This window comes from Marmota monax, unplaced genomic scaffold (assembly GCF_021218885.2).
Source record: "Marmota monax isolate L192 unplaced genomic scaffold, Marmota_monax_Labrador192_F-V1.1 WCK01_AAM20220418_F8-fsc00177, whole genome shotgun sequence".
Lineage (NCBI taxonomy): Eukaryota > Metazoa > Chordata > Mammalia > Rodentia > Sciuridae > Marmota > Marmota monax.
Genome location: NW_026694922.1, coordinates 1387817 through 1406249, shown reverse-complemented (window position 1 = coordinate 1406249; position 18433 = coordinate 1387817). Strand labels below are relative to the sequence as shown.

The window sequence follows — 18433 nt, the reverse complement described above, 5'->3', positions numbered from 1 at the left end:
TGCTGTCCCCATGCCTGTCGGGCTCATCAGCCTTGTTTCCCTTTTGTGCTGAAATAAAGGAGAGAAGCTGACTCTACCTAAGGTCTTGGCTACGTCCAAGTCCTGCTGCATGTATCCAGTGCTCTTCTCTGTGTTCCCGAGAGACCAGTACGCGCTGCTCAGGGCAGAGAAAACGGAGCCCCTCAGCTTGAGGCTGCAGGTGCCAATCTTCAGAGCGGCTTCTAGGACAACCACAGAGGCCCCATGGTGGCCGGCAGTCAGGAGCTCCTGCCCAACCACAGACACGACCACAAAGGGACTCTTGTCCAGTTTCATTTTCTGAAGTTGCTGGTAAGTGGGTTCCAGGGAGTCTGAAGAAAAAGAAAACAGGAGAACCCAGGACAATACACAAAACGATCTTTTCCAGTGCCCTCTAGAAACACATGCTTAGGACCCAGTTCAAGTGCAACCCTCCACCCTGTGAGCAGGGGCCCCTCACTGCCCACTCGGCCATGTGACTAGAAGCACCCACCGGCCCTGCAGCTTCCTTCTCCTGGCTGTGACACACGTTGCCACGCCCCTCTTCTCTCCTGGCCTGTCTGCCATCCTGGTGGCCACTTTCCCATCCCCTTCTTTTCTGTGCACTAGGAGCGCATCTTCAAGCCCCGCCTCCACTGCAAGCCCCCCAGCTCCTCCAGCCGCACTAATTCTTTTATCTAAGCTTCTTTTGATCTTTATGGTTAGCATTGCACAATGTGCCCATTAATTATTTAAAAATTGTTCCACGAATGTCAATTTTTGAAATATTTTCCAAGGTAGTCTGAGGACCACATTTGAACTGTTAGAATAACTTGAGCAAGTGGTACAACACTGGCATGCGATTTTAAAAACTACCCCTGAGCCAGGCATGGTGGCGCACACCTGTCATCCCAGCAGCCCAGGACACTGAGGCAGGAGGATCCAGGTTCACAGCCAGCCTCAGCAACTTAGTGAGGGCCAAAGTAACTCAGTGAGACCCTGTCTGTAAATAAAATATAAAAGACGGCTGGGGATGTAGCTCAGTGGTTAAGCACCCCTGGGCTCAGTTCCTAGTACCAAACAAACAAACAAACAAACAAACAAAAATCCCCCCCCCCGCCACATAGGCGAAAGTCCCTAACATCTGATAAACATTTATTAAACTTGAATTTGAATAACTGACTAATAAAACCTGCCCTTGTTTTTTTCCTAGAAGAATCGATAAAGGAAGCTCTACCAACAAAAGCCAATCACTCTCACTGGTGACCCAATGTCCACTGCTGCTCTGAGGCCAGTCTGCCCAAATAAAAAATTACCAAACAAGACCACAAAGAAATCATCTGTGTTTACTAAAGTAAGATAGAAGATAAAATTACTGTTGATCTCATTTGATTTTCACATGCTGTCTATGAAGGACATGGATTAAAGGTGACAAGCACAGGGATTCTCCCCATCTGAGGCTGGGTTTGAGTGCAGATGACCTCCATGCTCCTTCTCCCCGGGCTCCCTTTTGATTTTTCTTTAAAGACAATTACAAAGCTATTAACTATTGCCCTGTAAGGAGAAGGCACTCACAGCCATTTGTTGTTAGCTTTCCTGAAAAACTACCTCACATTAGCTGCTTCAGTAAACACAGGTAAAAAACTATAAGAGGATGGGTCTCTTTAAATCGTGAATCTCCTAGCCAACAGTACTGCATTAAAATGTAATTTTTACAATTTATGACTTCTCAACTCTCCACTAAGGGGCTCTCGCCTGAATCAACATTACCACGGAAACCTTGAAACTTACTGGTGCCTAAAGCATTTTTTCCCTTCAATCAGATCACTAAACAGAGAACAAAGAACATTTTTACACCTGTCAGGATGCAAGCAGTGCACAGTACCCGTAAACAGCAGCTAACCAACAGGGTTAGGTACAAACGCAGGAACCAGGAGTTACTAGAACAGAACAATACCAATAACAATTCTGAGATGCCAGAAGCAGAATTTTGGTGGTGCCCGCTGATGAATCTGGCAGCAATGATGGTCACAGCAGCTTCCCACTGGCCAATAACAGAAACAAACATGATTGATTTTTAGGGCTAAAAGACTTAAAATACCATCTGGGCTGGGGCTGGGGCTAAGTGGTGGAGCCTGGCATGTGTGAGGCCCTGGGTTCAATCCTCAGTACCACATAAAAATAAATAAATAAACTAAAAGTCCATTGACAACTAAGAAAAATGTTTTGTTTTTTTTAAACCCTCATTTTAGAAATGAGGAATCTGAGCTTTCTTTCTTTCTTTCTTTTTTTTCTTTCTTTTTTTTTTTTTGTTATTTTTTGTTTGGGGGGTTTGTTTGTTTCATACCAGGGATTGAACTCAGGGGCACTTAACCACTCAGCCATATACTCAGATCTTTGTGTTTTTTGAGACAGGGTCTCGCTAAGTTGCTTAGGGCCTCAGTGAGTTGCTGAGGCTGGCCTTGAATTCGTAATCCTCCTGCCTCAGCCTCCTGAGCTGCTGGGATTACAGGCGTGCACCACCAAGCCCAGAACCATTTGTTTGTTTTTATTTTTTTCCTGGTACTGGGGATTAAAGTCACAGGCACTTTACTAAGCTACATCTTCAGTCCTTTTTATTTTTGATTTTGAGGTAGGGTTTTACTAAATTGCTAAGGTTGGTCTAGAATTTGTGATACTTCTATCTCAGCCCTCAGCATCTCTGGGATCACAGGCTTATGACCCCACACTAGATTAAGAATCAGAGTTTTTACAATATCCACCCAAGGTCAGATAGCTTGGAAAATATCCAAGAAAAGAACATTACAGTGCTTAAGCCCAGACTCTGAAATTTATACCAGGCAAGATTCCAGTGCGGTGGTGCATGCCTGTAATCCCAGTGGCTCTGAGACTGAGGCTGGAGGATTTTGAGTTCAAAGCCAGCCTCAGCAATTTAGTGAGGCACTAAGCAACTTAGTGAGACTGTGTCTCTAAATAAAATATAAAAAGGACTGGGGATGTGGCTCAGTGGTTAAGTGCTCCAGATTCAATCCCCAGTACAAAAAAAAAAAAAAAGATTCTTTTTAAAAAAATTTATTTATTCATTCTAATTAGTTTTACATGACAGCAGAATGCATTTCAATTCATAGTACAAATATAGAGCACAGTTTTTCATGTCTCTGGTTGTACACAAAGTAGAGTCACACCATTTGTATCTTCTTAAATACTTAAGGTAATGATGTCCATCTCATTCCACCATCTTTCCTACCCCATATCCCCTCCCTGCTCCTCCCTCCCCTTTGCCCTATCTAAAGTTCCTCCCATGCTCCCCACCCCCATGTCCATTATGGATCAGCATCCACATACCAGAGAAAACATTCAGCATTTGGTTTTGAGGATTGGCTTACTTCATTTAGCATAATATTCTCCATCCATTTACCTTCAAATGCCAGGATTTTATTCTCTATTAATGCTGAGTAATATTCCATTATGTATATGTACCGCAGTTTCTTTATCCAGTCATCTATTGAAGGGCATCTAGGTGGGTTCCACAGTTTAGCTATTGTGAATTGAGCTGCTATAAATATTGATGTGGCTGTGTCCCTGTAGTATGCTGTTTTTAAGTCCTTTGGGTATAAACCGAGGAGTGGGATAGCTGGGTCAAATGGTGGTTCCATTCCAAGTTTTCCATACTGCTTTCCATATTGGTTGCACCAATTTGTAGTCTCACCAGCAACCTATGAGTGTACCTTTTCCCCCCATATCCTCACCAACTCTTGTTGTTGTTTGTATTCTTAACAGCTGCCATTCTGACTGGAATGAGATGAAATCTTAGAGAAGTTTTGATTTGCATTTCTCTAATTGATAGAGAAGTTGAACATTTTTTCATATATTTGTTGTTTGATTGTATATCATCTTCTGAGAAGTGTCTGTTCATTTCCTTGACCCATTGATGATTGATTGGGTTATTTGTTTTTGTTTGGTGTTAAAATTTTTGAGTTCTTTATATATCCTAGAGATTAGTGCTCTATCTGATGTGCTTGCAGTAAAAATTTGCTCTCTATTCACCTCACTGATTGTTTCTTTTCTGAGAAGAAGCTTTTTAGTTTGAATCCATCCCACTCATTGATTCTTGATTCTATTTCTTGCACTATAGGAAGTCGGGGCCTAATCCAATATGATGAAGATTTGGACCTTCTTTTTCTTCTATTAGGTGCAGGATTCTGAACCTTCTGATCCACTTTGAGTTGAGTTTTATGAATGATAACAGAGGTTTAATTTCATTTTTGCTACATATGGATTTCTAGTTTCCCCAGCACCATTTGTTGGAGACTATCTTTTCTCCAATATATGTATTTGGTGCCTTTGTCTAATATGAGATAACTGTATTTATGAGGGTTTGTCTCTGTATCCTCTATTCTGTACCATTGATCTACAAGTCTATTTTGTACCAATACCATGCTGCATTTGTTACTATTGCTCTGTAGGATAGTCAAGGCTTGGTATAGTGATGCTACCTGCTTCACTCTTCTTGCTTAGTCACTAGCAACAGAAACCAGTCTTGGCTGGTTTTAGTAGAAGAGAAATGCCCTGAGCAACTGACTATTGGGAAGGGTGAAAATCCAGACCTCCAAACCCACAGTCAAAATCATGCCACAAAAGCTGCCCACTGAAGGCAACATAATCACCACCACTCAACACAGGATGCCACAGCTTGCAATGCTGCCCCTACCACTGATCACCACCCTGGGAAAATGGACATTGCTCTTGCCACCTACCAGCACCAGAAATAATTCTGTGCTGTCCTTTCTTCTTTGAACTTTCTGCTCTTAATTCAATGGTGGTGAAAATTAGGATTTGATGCTTTCAGCTCTTATGGTAGAAGGCAGGAAGCAGAAGTATAAAATGGGGAATTCCTAAAATACAGGAAGATTGTTCAAACACCGACAGCCCACAAAGTCACTTTGCTTCATTTGGAGATATTTTTCCCATAGCAACCATGGCTACGTTAGAAAAAGACCCACCTAATTAAGCCTCTAAAACTGTACAACAGAAGTAGAAAGAAGAGAACCTTACAACAGCTAAAAAGAATCTTAAAAGAGAAAGAAATCTTTAATTGTGCAAGTTTCCATGAGATGAAATGAAATTGAAGAAATGAGAAGAGATCAGATCCCCACTTGTAGAGAATATATGCACATTAAAGGATAAATGCCAGTGTGGAGGAAACCCTAAACCTGACAGGAAGGGGGGTTAGCAGGGGCAACTGGAAAGCTTCCTGGAAGCAGAATTGATTTCTTGAAGACAGGGCAGGACCCAGACAGGTCTTTGCTTTTTAAGAGCCAAACGGTGCAATGGGGGCTGGAGCTGGAGCTCAGGGGTAGAATGCTTGCCTGGCACATGTGAGGCCCTGGGTCCAATCCTTAGCACCACATAAAAATAAATGAATGAAATGAAGGTACTGTGTCCATCTACAACTAAAAAATATTAAAAAAAAAAAGTTGCAAAGGATTTGTCCTAACCAGAGGCACCAGGAGAACATGGGTGCACAGAAAGCAGAGTGCTAAGCAGGCCAGCCGAGTTGACCAGAGGACACCTGTCAGTGAAGGAAGCTGAGGTGGAAGGGTGGAGAAAATACTGAGTTATGGATGAAGAGATGGGAATTTCAAAGCCACACAGCCTCAGCCTCCTCACTTTGTCAAATGTAGTACACAAATCTATACATGTGCGCATGTACATAAGTGGATACACAGATGCGTATGTGTGCACCTATGCTTGGGTACAGACACGGACACAGAATTGTCCATTTCACTGTATGTAAATTTTCAAAAAATTTTAATGTCAAATTTCTTTGTTTTTGACTGTAATTGTCTCATTGGTCCATATTCACTAATCAGAAGCTCTAATTAGCAGTTGTACGTGTTTTTTGTTGTTGCTATTGTTTGGAGTATTGGGGATTGAACCCTGGGCTTTGCACATGGTAGAAAGGTGCTCTACCACTGAGCTACACCCCCAGCCCTGAAAATGCTCATAAGCTTTTTGCTGTGTGTTTCTGAGACAGGCTTGCTACGTTGCCTAGGCCAGTCTCCAACTCCTGGCCCTGGCTAGTCTCCTGCCTCAGCCTGCCTAGCAGGCTCTCTGTGCACACCACCACACCTGGCTAGTTGTACATGCTTCTGATGAAAAAAAGATGGAGAGATGATTTTTTTTTAATGTATAGATGATCTTTAAGATTCTTTGCAACTCTATTATTCTAATTTGCCTGTTCCAGGGTAAAGTTGAGTGTTTAGAAAAGAGACTAACTTTGTGATTTTTGTCAGGCTAGATACAACAGAGATTTGGAGTCTACAGCTATTAAGATGTTTTTCTTTCTAGAATCTAAGCATAATACATGAAATAGTCAAGGTCAAACCAGCTCCATAAGAACAAAAAGGCCCTTCCCAACACTGACTGATCCATGGGTATGGGTTTTTGAAATGTAAAGGCTTTAAGAGTTTAAGGTAAACAAAGTCACGTTTCCTGACACGTGAAGAGCTTGTAGGGATGTAGTAGAGGCCAGCAAAACAACCCACCGAGCTGAGAGACATGTGATCCTCATTACTTCTGAGGTGCACATTCACTCACGTATTAACATTTCTGAATTGGGGATTCTGTATCCTGAACTTAAGGGTGCGTGACTCACGATGGTTTGCCACTACATCTAAATAGGCCTAAAAGATCTCTTTCAATATATACAAATAAAAAGCGAGAAGCAAGGACCTTGCCAGCATTTAATCAGCAGTGTCTTCTTCTTTCTTGGTAATATATAAAATAATGAGACAGCTTCCAAGCCAGAGTTCTTAGAACCGGTAGAAGGTGCCATGTGATCCTAAAGGGAAGGTATGGGGAGGCTCCTCAGAGGAAGCAATGTCTGCAGGAAACAGGACATAATGGAAAACACAGTGTTTTTCAAGAACAGCAGGGGGTTAGCTGGGATACCTGGAGAGGAGAATAAAAGGGAGCAAGCTGTCTAATGCTCAGGCCTGAGAGAACTTCTCAGCGAATGTTCACATGCAGAACCTGGTGTACTGGGAAGTGTTCCTTCTGCCACCACAACACAAGAGCAGGTTAACACTGATGCTGCCTCCCCTCCTCAGTGAGACTCTGGACATCATCTGCAAAGCAGAAGGCCCCCTATAGAGCTGCCTTCGTAGGGCCTGGCCTGTGCTACCATCTACCTCTACAGAGGAGCACTGCGCACAGCGGGGCAGGGCCCTTGCTCAGCCAGTGGACTGGCAAATGGCAGTGCTGGAATTAGATCCCACCCTTGTTGGCTGGGAGGAAGCCTGAGTTTTTCACACAGCATTTCAAAAATAGGCCTCCTGTGAAAGGTGCATCTAAAAGAAAGTCAGAGGGCAAGGGTCCACTGAGGGTGGACATCAGGCCAATAAAAGGTGAGCCCCGCTCAACCTGAGAGAAAAGTTTATGCATTCAACAGCCATTTTCTATGGGCATTTTATAAAAGCAGCTTCCTGGGATCCTCTAGAGCTGTTAGAAACACAACAGGTGACAGCCCATAAATGTAATAGCCTTTAGATCACTAAATTAACAAAAGGAGAGAAAATACACACAAGAGAACCCTCAGCAAGAAGCCGCCCTGCATCTTTAGAGGAACAAATAAAGGCAAACTCAATCTCGCTTTCTAATTGTCTTATTAAATCCACGGTCCGCAGCAGTAGTGTGCTACAGCCCCCAACTCTGCTCAAACATCGACCAGATCCTGTGACCTGAAACTGCTGAAGGACCAGCTAAGAAGAAATGGAAAATGTCAAAGGGTAAGTTGAGAAATCATGTGAGTACCAGTTTATATCTCTACTTACTTTTATATTTCTGTTAATGATTTAAGGGAAATACATTGTATACGATACTGTAACCAAATGCACAAAGAGAAATAGTTAAACTGACAGCCACTTTGTGAACATGAGTCACACTGTAAAAATAAAGCAGATTTAATTCACTGAGAAATATGGGAAATAATAACAATAAATTAAGTTAGTTTTCATATAGATAAATATAGTATTTGTATAAATATAGCAAACAGAGTATATTAATATACATTGGTTCCGCCTTAACAAAAATGAAATCTTAAAACTTCCAGACTGACCCACCATAGAAACACTGTGTTGGTCATGGAAGTTCTGTTTGCTTTTATAAGATCCTGGACTAGGGAGTTTTCTCTGATGCATTCAAGAATTACAAAACAGCCGGGCACGGTGGCATACTCTTCTAATCCCAGTGGCTTGGGAGGCTGAGGTGGGAGGGTCGAGAGTTCAAAACCAGCCTCAGCAATTTAGCAAAACCCTATGTCTAAATAAAAACATAAAAAGGAGTAGGGATGTGGCTCAGTGGTGGAGCATCCCTTGGTTCAATCCCCAGTACAAAAAAAAAAGAATTACAAAATAAAAACAATACATACACAGAAAAGACCTACCTATGAAGTGTCCAGATCCCTTAGCCATGTGACATTGGGGAAAACATATAAAGATACAGGAAGGTGGGCTGTGTCTGTAGCTCAGTTGGTAGAGCGCTCTCCTAGCACATGTGAGGCACTGGGCTCGATCCCCAGCACCATATTAAAAAAAAAAAATGAGATAAAGGTATTGTGTGTCCATCTACTATAAAAAAATTTTTTTAAAGATGCAGGAAGGTAAAATAAATGGTGGGTAAATAAACCAGCAGCAGGTGATGATAGATTTTGTAAATTACAATCACATGACAAAAAAGAGGTCATTAAGATGTCAGATGACCAGTAGAGGAGAGGAAGAGCAACGGGGAGGGACTGGCGGTGGGAAAGGAAGCACTGGGGACTGAAATGGAGCATATTACATTCCATGTGTGTGTGATTAGGCCAAATGAACCCCACTACCATGTATAACTGTGATGACTAATAAAAACAGTTTTAAAAAGATATAGGATGATGTGCAGAACAGCAGTGTGCAAAGCAACAGCCTATAAAATGTTAAGAGAAGCCCACCTGGAGTAGATACAGTGGTAAAGGCAACGCTAAAAATAAACCAGATAAATTAAATTGCCTTAAGGGAAGAGGAGAAAATATTGAAGCGCTCCAGGCACCTGGAAGAAGCAGCCTTCTCCAGGGTCAGCCTTAGGTCACTCACTGTAAGACACAAAGAAGTGGCACAGAAAACCCTAAGGGTGACAGCAGCTCTGAGCTATTTTTCTCAGTGCAGGGAAGATTTCCTTACATTTATCTAAACAAACTGCTTCAAAGGAAAAACTATAAGTTTGATTCTGCTGATAGCAACACATTCACTCCAATATTCTAAGGCAGCAGCACAAACACCTGAATAAAGAAGTGATATCCTCATGAACTAAATAAAATATCCCATGTATATTCTTTGTGGGGGATTTAAGGAGAGGATGGGAAAACGCTAGAAAAAAATACACAAGAGAGACAGGTTGGTTTTTGTCGTCAGTCCCTCCCCTCCCCGCCCCCAGCTCTGGAGCTCCAAAGCGCATCTGCTCTGAGTCAGAGTTTATTAACAGCAGGTCCCACAGTGGGAGAAGCCATTAGGTTCCTGCAGCAAATACTCGGCTCTGTATGGCTTATAAAGTTGCATGAAGGGAGGTTTTCTTACCACATTTTTTTCTAAAACACAAAATCCCTAACTTTCAGGAATAAGATGTTTTACAGATATGAATCGTCCAGAGACCATACGAGAAGCATTGAGTCCATCACACTTTTATTTAACACATATTTTGAGCCAAGTACGATAGTAGTCAGTATAATAAAACCATCTAATGCTACATTTCAAAACTAGATAAAATGTCAAATTATACTACCATTGAAATTTTTAGGTTTATTCTCCCATATGAAAAATTCAAAAGTGCATCATTTTTGAGTCAAAAACAGAGTTCTGCTTGACATAACCTAATTAGGGTCAGACATTAGCTGTCTTCTGTATGCCATGACTACGCCTTAGTGACTCCGTTGCCACTTAAAGACAACAACTGGTACAAGCTTTCAGTCAAATATTCCCAACAGCTCATTCCTCAAAAATCAATGTTCCCAGGCTGGGGGTGTTGCTCAGTAAAGGTAAAGCACTTGCCTAGCATGAGCAAGGCCTTAGGTTCGATCCCAGCAACGCAAAGAAGAAAGGAAAAAACAAAAAATCAATGTTCCTCAAAATGAAGCCAATCTATTTGGGGCCAGAAAGCTACTCTAACCTTTACAGTACCATTTTCATTCCCTTCGCTTGTTTTTCCAGAATACTGGTTACAATAAAGTAGAAAAAATAACAGGGAAAAATAAATATAAACTATAGTGTCTATTCATCTTGTTTTGCTCTCTCTCCTTTTTTTTTTTTTTTTACACAACGCCTTTATTTTTATTTGTTTTTATTTTTATGTGGTGCTGAGGATTGAACCCAGGGCCTCGCACGTGCTTGGAAAGTACTCTAGCGCTGAGCCACAGCCTCAGCCCCTCTCTCCTTTTAATTCAACATAATCTCTTATTGCTCCTCTGTAAAATATTAGATACCACCTCTCGTTAGGTACACATTCTCTTTTAGGAAACAAAAGAATGTCTAATATCTTCAGTTATTTATTTCTAGAAGGTATATTGGTTCATCTGAAGAAATCAATTTACTATTAGAGGCATTGTGGTTTAGAATTACAGAATCTCAGAACTACAAAAAATAAAAAAGAAAATTATTTAAAGAACCATAAACTCTGGAGAAGTGGTCAACTCATGCTCATGTAGTTAGTTAATGAAAAATTGAAGAATATATTCCATGTCCAGGCCAGTGGTTTTCCATACTCTTCTGCCTCATTAACGTCAATGACTGGCTGTGTGTCTTGATCTTCCTTTGTGTAAGATGTCAGATCTTAGCCAATCTGAGACCACCCTCTCGTCCCACCATCCTGGAGATTGAACCCAGGCCCTGGCCCAGGCTAGGCAATTGCTCTACCACTGAGCCACACTCCCAGCCCATTAAGTTTTATATCTTATCAATTTCTTGTCCCTGAGCCTAAAGTCTTAGAAGGTTACAAATGTTTAACTTTAAATTAAGATCAGACCAAGTACTTTCATCATATTTACCTCTCATGGGAGATTTCATGGCGGCTTCTACCATCCCCACCAGAAGCTGGAGGCTCTTGGGGTCTTGAGCCAGTCCAGATGCGAAGGCTGCCAGGGCATCGGCATGACGTCCAAGGTACTGGAGGGCAACACCCTGTCGGAAGTATGCCTGGAAACAGAGGAGGACAATGCGGGTTACCCAGGGGGCTGACTGGGGTTCTGCAGTAGAATAAACAGGTCAGCAGAACCAAAGTGGATGGCCTCAGTCCAAAAAGAAGACAGGCGGTTGGTAACCAAATGAATTGAGTTCTTCTAAGATCATCAAATGTGAGCATCCTCACTTTCAGAACTTTCATTCTTTTTACTTTTGGGACACTTCTTTTTTTTTCTGAGGGGTGCTGGGGAGAACTCAGGGGCACTGGACCACTGAGCCACATCCCCAGCCCTGTTTTGTATTTTATTTAGAGACAGGGTCTCACTGAGTTGCTTAGCACCTCACTGTTGCTGAGGCTGACTTTGACCTCAGGATCCTCCTGCCTCAGCCTCCCCAGCGGCTGAGATGACAGGCGAGTGCCACTGCGCCCAGCTGGGACACTTCTTAATTTTATCACATTCCTTGGCATTTACCCCCATTCTAAAAATATATTTTAAAAATCTTCTATACCATCTTTAATTCCATAAGCCCCTGAAGGAGAGTTCTTTATCTCTTTCCAAAGTATCTGGTACAGTGCATAATAAGTAAGAGAGAAATTCAACTTATTTTGAATTTTCTCCCTTCTGTAATTAAAAGGAAAAAATATCAATTTGTGATTACTATTAAGATAATTTTAATAATGAGTAACATAACATGCTTATGTACTTTTTAAAAAATATTTTTGTTACTGTTAATAGAGCTTTATTTCATTCATTTATTTATATGTGGTGCTGAGAATCAAACCCAGTGCCTCACACATGCTAGGCAAGCGCTCTGCCTCTGAGCCACAACTCCAGCCCCTGCTTATGTACTTTTAACGTTGTGTTTCAGATGCAGTATTTTAAAAATTACTTAAAATATGTTTTTTCAAAAATCAACTTAAAGTGGATCAAGGAACTAGGCATTAGACCAGAGACCCTGCCCCTGATAGAAGAAAGTGTAGGCCCAACTCTCCATCATGTCAGCTTAGGAACCAACTTGACAAGACTCCTAAAGCACAAGAAGTAAAGTCAAGAATCAATAAACAGATGGGATCAAACTAAAAAGCTCCTTCACAACAAAGAAAACAATCAAGAATGAGAAGAAAGAGTCTATAGAATGGGAGAAAATCTTTGCCACCTGCACCTAAGATAGAGTATTAATCTCCAAGATACATAAACAACTCAAAAAACTTAAAAAACACACACACCAAAAAAACAAAACCTAATGATGCAGCCACATCAGTATTTATAGCAGCTCAATTTACAAAATGGGAAACCCAGGTACTTCACAGAAGAAAATATAAAAATGGTCAACAAATATATAAAAATGGTCTAGCAATTAGAGAAATGCAAATTAAAACTCACTCCAGTCAGAATGGCAACAATCAAGAAGACAAGTAACAATAAATGTTGGGGAAAAAGCACACCCATACATTGCTGGTGAAACTACAAATTGGTGCAACCACTCTGGAAAGCAGTATGGAGATTCCTCAGAAAACTTGGAATTGGACCACCATTTGACTCGGTTATCCCACTCCTCAGCATATACTCAAAGGACTTAAAATCATCATCCTACAGTGATGCGGCCACTTCAGTATTTATAGCAGCTCAATTTACAAGAGTCAAGCTATGGAGGCAACTTAGGTGCCCTTCAACAGATGAATGGATAAAGAAAAATGTACATATATATAAGGGACTCAGCCATAAAAAAGAATGATTTTATGACTTTTGCTGTTAAATGGATGGATCTGGAGACTATCATGGAGACAAAATAAGCCAGTCCCCAAAAAAACCAAAGGTTGAATGTTCTCTCTGATATGTTGATGCTAACACTCAGTAAGAAGGAGAGGGAAAAATAGAAGTTCATTGTATTAGACAAAGGGGAATGAAGGGAAGGGAGGGGGATGAGAAATAGGAAAGACTAAAGAATGAATCAGACACAACTTTCCTATGTACATATATGAATACATGACCAGTGTAACTTATCATGTATAACCACAAGAATGGGATCCTAATTAGAATAGTCATACTCCATGTATGTAGAATATATCAAAATACATGCTACTGTCATGTATATCTAAAAAGAACAAAATTTTAAAAATCACTTAGGAGCGTAAAAGGAAAAAAAATGTGTGCTTTGCTTAAAAAAGGTTTTTGTCCGCTGTATCTTTTAACTGGATTAGTTTTAAAACTAGTATAATCATCTGTGATGATAGTAAAACATTCCCCCTTATAGATAACTGAAGAAAGGATAAGTAAGTTAAGAAAATATTTAAACTGAGAATTTAAATATTTGAATTTTAGAATAGTTTTAAAAAACTGCAGTTTGTGGCCAGGCACAGTGGTGCACCCCTGTAACCCCAGCAGCTCGGGAGGCTGAGGCAGAAGGATTGCAAATTCCAAGCCATCCTCAGCAAAAGCAAGGTGCTAAGCAACTCAGTGAGACCTTGTCTCTAAATAAAATACAAAATAGGGCTGGGGATGTGGCTCAGTGGTTGAGTGCCCCGACTTCAATCCCTGGTACTCCAAAAAAGAAAAGAAACTGCAGTTTGTTTTCAAGTACACAGAGTAAAACCAAGTATATGGACAACATGTTACAGTATGTAACCAGCAAAGGGCCCTGTACCCAATTAAATAATGCATTAAAATGACATATTATTAATGCATTCATTGCTTATATGACAACATCTGCTTCTAAAATAGTTGGCTTCCTATTCCTTCTAAACATTCTTACAATACTGTTTATGACATAAACTTAACCTTTTCAGTCCAACATACTTAAGACATTTTCACTATTTGTACTCATGGAATCTAAATGAAGTTTCAAACTCTTAAAACTACTACTCAGTAAGCTTAGCATATAATTTTACATCACATGTACACACAACACAGAGAATAAGAGAGTAAGGACCGTTCATGTTTGCAGAATTTATTCACTTATTCCATTTTTATAACAATACTTTAAGCAAGACAATGCTATTCAGGGCTCCCATTAAGAAGCAATCCATAATGCAATGAATACTCAAATTACTACAGGCTATTCAGGCCTCTGTTAGTTAAAACTATCAGCAGCTGTTAAAACTCAGACCCAGAAAGACAATAACCTGTAAATGCACTTTCATTACTAATTCATAAGATCAGTCATTTCCCTGGTCTCAGCCTTTGTTTTAATCTTTAATGTGTTTACAGACATTTTTCATTTACCCCCTTCATTTCACATTTTAGGTGGTTTCTATAATCCCAAAAGTAATACACAGTATGTTCCAACTCAAAACAACTATAGTTTATATAAGTCTAGAAGTGTTCTATTAAAGCTTAACTAAAAATGTATATTTATATACATATGTACATATATTCATATATAAATATACCAAATGCCTATAAACTGATTACTATTTACAGAACAAGACAAATGGTATCTGTAGTGATTGATTTTGTGTAGAATGTTCTATTAGAAACACAAAAATCTTAAATTACTCTCAATTTTGATGATTTCTTGCATTTGTAAAATAAAGTTTTACACATGTCCTACTTCACTGAGATAGCAGCTGATTTCTCTGTCTGCCAAGTATCACCACTGAAATGGAGATTTACCTACCCCTAAGGGGTTAGCAAAGTTCACACTCTGGTCTCAAGTTCACACAGCAGCATGTTTTATTTTCTTAGGACACTCAGAAACTGGATAATAAGGGAGAAGAGAAGACCATGCCTTTCACAATCTTGGATTCCCTTTCTTCAGGAAAGATTTCTAAAGGTTTTCCTATGCCCTTCCTGGATTCCCCAATCCAGCTTCAGAAGAGCTCACCTATCAAAAGCTCAGCTGTTTCCCCTTAAGGATCTGACCAGCCCCACTCCAGACTCCATGAAGCTCTCCCAACTATCTCCATGCTTTATTCATTATATGCACAAACAAATGTTGAATAAAATTACTTGTCTGTATTTGAGTGAGAGATACACCACTGGAATTCAAGTTGTTGCTGATAAAACCTAGATTGTGGGTTATGGTGATAGAATAAGTGAACTTAGTACAGTAGCTGACACAGAGTAACTACTTGATTAAATGAGCTATTTTCATTATTAGTTATCTTGATAAGAACACGTAATTTTAGACTAACAGAACATAAAGGGATTCCAATAAATACTTTCAGTATTCAATCCTATCATTGCTTCATTTATTTCTTCTCTTGCTCCAACCAGGGAGAGAAACGACATAATTAGAAACCAGGAAACTACAGAATCAAGACCCCTCATTGTTACAAGGCTTCCAGACAAATCTAAACCACCTCACTAAAAGTCACTGGTGTTATCAAGTCTTGGGAGACAGAGAAGCCACCAGGATCCTCTGCCAGCTTCCTCCAAAGTCAAGGTTAAGATGTGCTGAGATTGACAGCTGTTTATCAGAACTTCAAGAGAATTGTCATGACATCCTCCAGCCAATCAGCTCCCCACCTACTGGTTCCTGCTATTAATGTGGCTCTTGCCATCATAGCTTTCACAGGAAGCCACTTCATGGGGAGAAGGGCAAATGTTGACAGCAGATGTAGTGTCCGTGCAGCATGCCACAGGAAACTGAAGCCTTTGAGGCAGGACTAAATACCTGGTGCCTGGTCAACCTCAGAAGCCTACCACATACACACCACATGTGGGCACTAGTAATGTCACAGAGGGAGAAGGAAGAACATGGTTTAACTACTGAGAATACCTGTACCCTGAGAACAGCAGTTCTCAATTGAAACCTCAGCCTGAAAGAAGATGTTTACAGAGAGAAGGTGATACTCCAGACTAAAGGTGGGATACCTGGTCCTGCAAGTGTCCTGTGGTCATTGGTTTATTTTTGTTGTTCTTGTTCCCCCAAAAGAAACCGCAGTGATTATTCTGCATGCCACTAGTGACCTTACAAATAAAAGAAGGCAACTGATTATGAGATTAAGTTTCCATTCCTTTCTTCCTCCCTTGAATTGCCATTGCCTAAAATCTCCCATGCCAGGCACTCTAACACACAGGACAAAGAAACAAAAGTCAGGACTCGCACCCTCACGGTGCTCACAGTCTAGAGGGGAAGAATATAAAACCTATAAATGTCTTGACTGCCAGCTTCAGTAAATTCTAACTAATAGTAACTGTTGCTGTAATATTTCAGCAGTAACAAAAATGTAGTGATGACTAAAGTATTTACAGCCTCTTGTTAAAATTGTTAGTATTATTAGCATTTGCTTTTTATTAAGTAGATGTCCCCAGGGTTGAAGTAAAAACGCTCAAAGACGAAACATTTACAACTGTAAACTAGGCACCTCACCAGTACCCTGGAAATAGTGCAGGACCTTTAAGTCTTCACTCCTAACACTCCATTGACTCCAGAATGTCACTAACCCCAGTGACAACCTAACTCTCTACTCCCCCCTGGTCCATTGAACCATAAGGCAAACTACTCTGCACAGGGACACGGGCAGACCAAACATGTAACTCTATATACAATGTGTGATCATCTTAACTATACTTATTGTTAAGGGTGTGTATTCATATGAACAATGAATAATCTGCTACTTAGTGCCAGCATTTGCAGATTATCTGCCTTTTGATTTGGATTTAATCTGCACTTTCAGATGCACAACCTACATTTTACAAATATTCACAACCTGCATTTTACAGTTGGAATTTCAACTTTTTTTTTATATATCTTCCAGAGAAGAATTCTCTCTAATTAGAAGACTGTGGTATACCTGTAGCCAGTGTAAACTTTCCTCATTATTACCAGCTTTTTCTGACAATGTTTGTAAATCATATGACTTTTTAACTAAATTTTCCCTTATTATCTTATTTTTAAAATGAATAGAAATGGAGAAAATAGAAATGCTGATTCTAGTTTTTGAAAAGCAGCAGCATTGCTTTGTAATTTAACACAAGTGGGGTCAAAAATGAAAATGATTATAGGATGTCAAAACCAGGAAACCTTTGGCATCACTGTATGCACACAAACAACAACGCTCAATTGTGATGGCAAAGGATAAAATTAGAGAGTAGGTGAAAAATGACTTTAAAAAGAAAGGCATGATTTGAGATTGTATTTTTAGTTCTCTGGGATTAACACTCCTCACTTGCTGAACATACGTCTCCCATTTGATATTTGCATATTTAGTATTTTACATAGTTAACTTTCATATACTTTTTCAGGAATGCATTATGTGAGTAAATAAAAGACTGCTTGCATCACATGAAACAGATGCTAATCATGAGCAAACTGTAAATATACACATATTAGCTACCATGAAAGTTGTTATTTTTTACATATTATATATGTAGCGTGTCTCCTGTAGCCAGTGAGCACTTGAAATGTGGCTGATATGACTAAGAAACTAAATTTTAAGTTTTATTTTGATTACATAATTTAAAGAGCCACAGTGGCCAGCAGCTACTGTATTTGATAGTGCAATGGAGAGTTTGGTCTTCCTGTAACAATTAGCCTATGAACACATATCTAAATGGGAAGAAACTGAACAGGTAACAAGTGAAATAACTGGAGAACATCTCATCTGGAGCCACACACATTAGTCCCAAGACAGCTGTTGGTAAAAGAGGAAGAACATCTAAGGCTGAAGGGGACCCTGACCTAGTTACTCCATAGCCATACATCTCTGACCAGGTCACTTGATCGCACCAAATCTTATGTTTCATTTCCACATACAGCAAGGATGCTAACATGACCTCAGTGGGTTGTGATGATGGCTGCTAGCTGATGTGAAATGGAAGACACAAAGGCAGCACTTCACAAGTACTCAGCTGAGCCTAGTGTCTCACTAACTGTGTCACTTGCAGTTGGGCATTTGCTATTTGGTCAGGTGGGCCATCTGCTTCCCAGCTTACACATTATAAATTGCCTTTTCTTTTTATTTATTTATTTATTCTAATTTGTTTTACATGACAGCAGAAAGCATTTCAATTCATAGTACACATATAGAACACAATTTTTCATGTCTCTGGTTATACACAAAGTAGAGTCACACCATTTGTATCTTCATACATGTACTTGGGTAATGATGTCCATCTCATTCCACCATCTTTCCTACCCCATAACTCCCCCCTGCCCCTCCCTCCCCTTTGCCCTATCTAGAGTTCCTCCATTACTCCCATGCTCCCCCCCATCTGTATTATGGATCAGCATCCACATATCAGAGAAAACATTTGGCATTTGGTTTTGGGGATTCAATTACT

General features: G+C 40.1%; 1 protein-coding gene across 3 annotated transcripts in view; it reads right to left on the bottom strand.

Moving 5' to 3' along the window:
• Positions 1-18433, bottom strand: part of Ttc28 (tetratricopeptide repeat domain 28) — a 592527-nt gene that overhangs the window by 265135 nt on the left and 308959 nt on the right. For all 3 annotated transcript variants that reach the window (XM_046427243.2, XM_046427244.2, XM_046427245.2), the window contains 2 exons: positions 11072-11219; positions 78-350 (listed from right to left, as the gene is read on the bottom strand). In XM_046427243.2, the coding sequence (XP_046283199.1) occupies positions 78-350; positions 11072-11219 (421 nt within the window). The remainder of the gene's footprint in view (positions 1-77; positions 351-11071; positions 11220-18433) is intronic.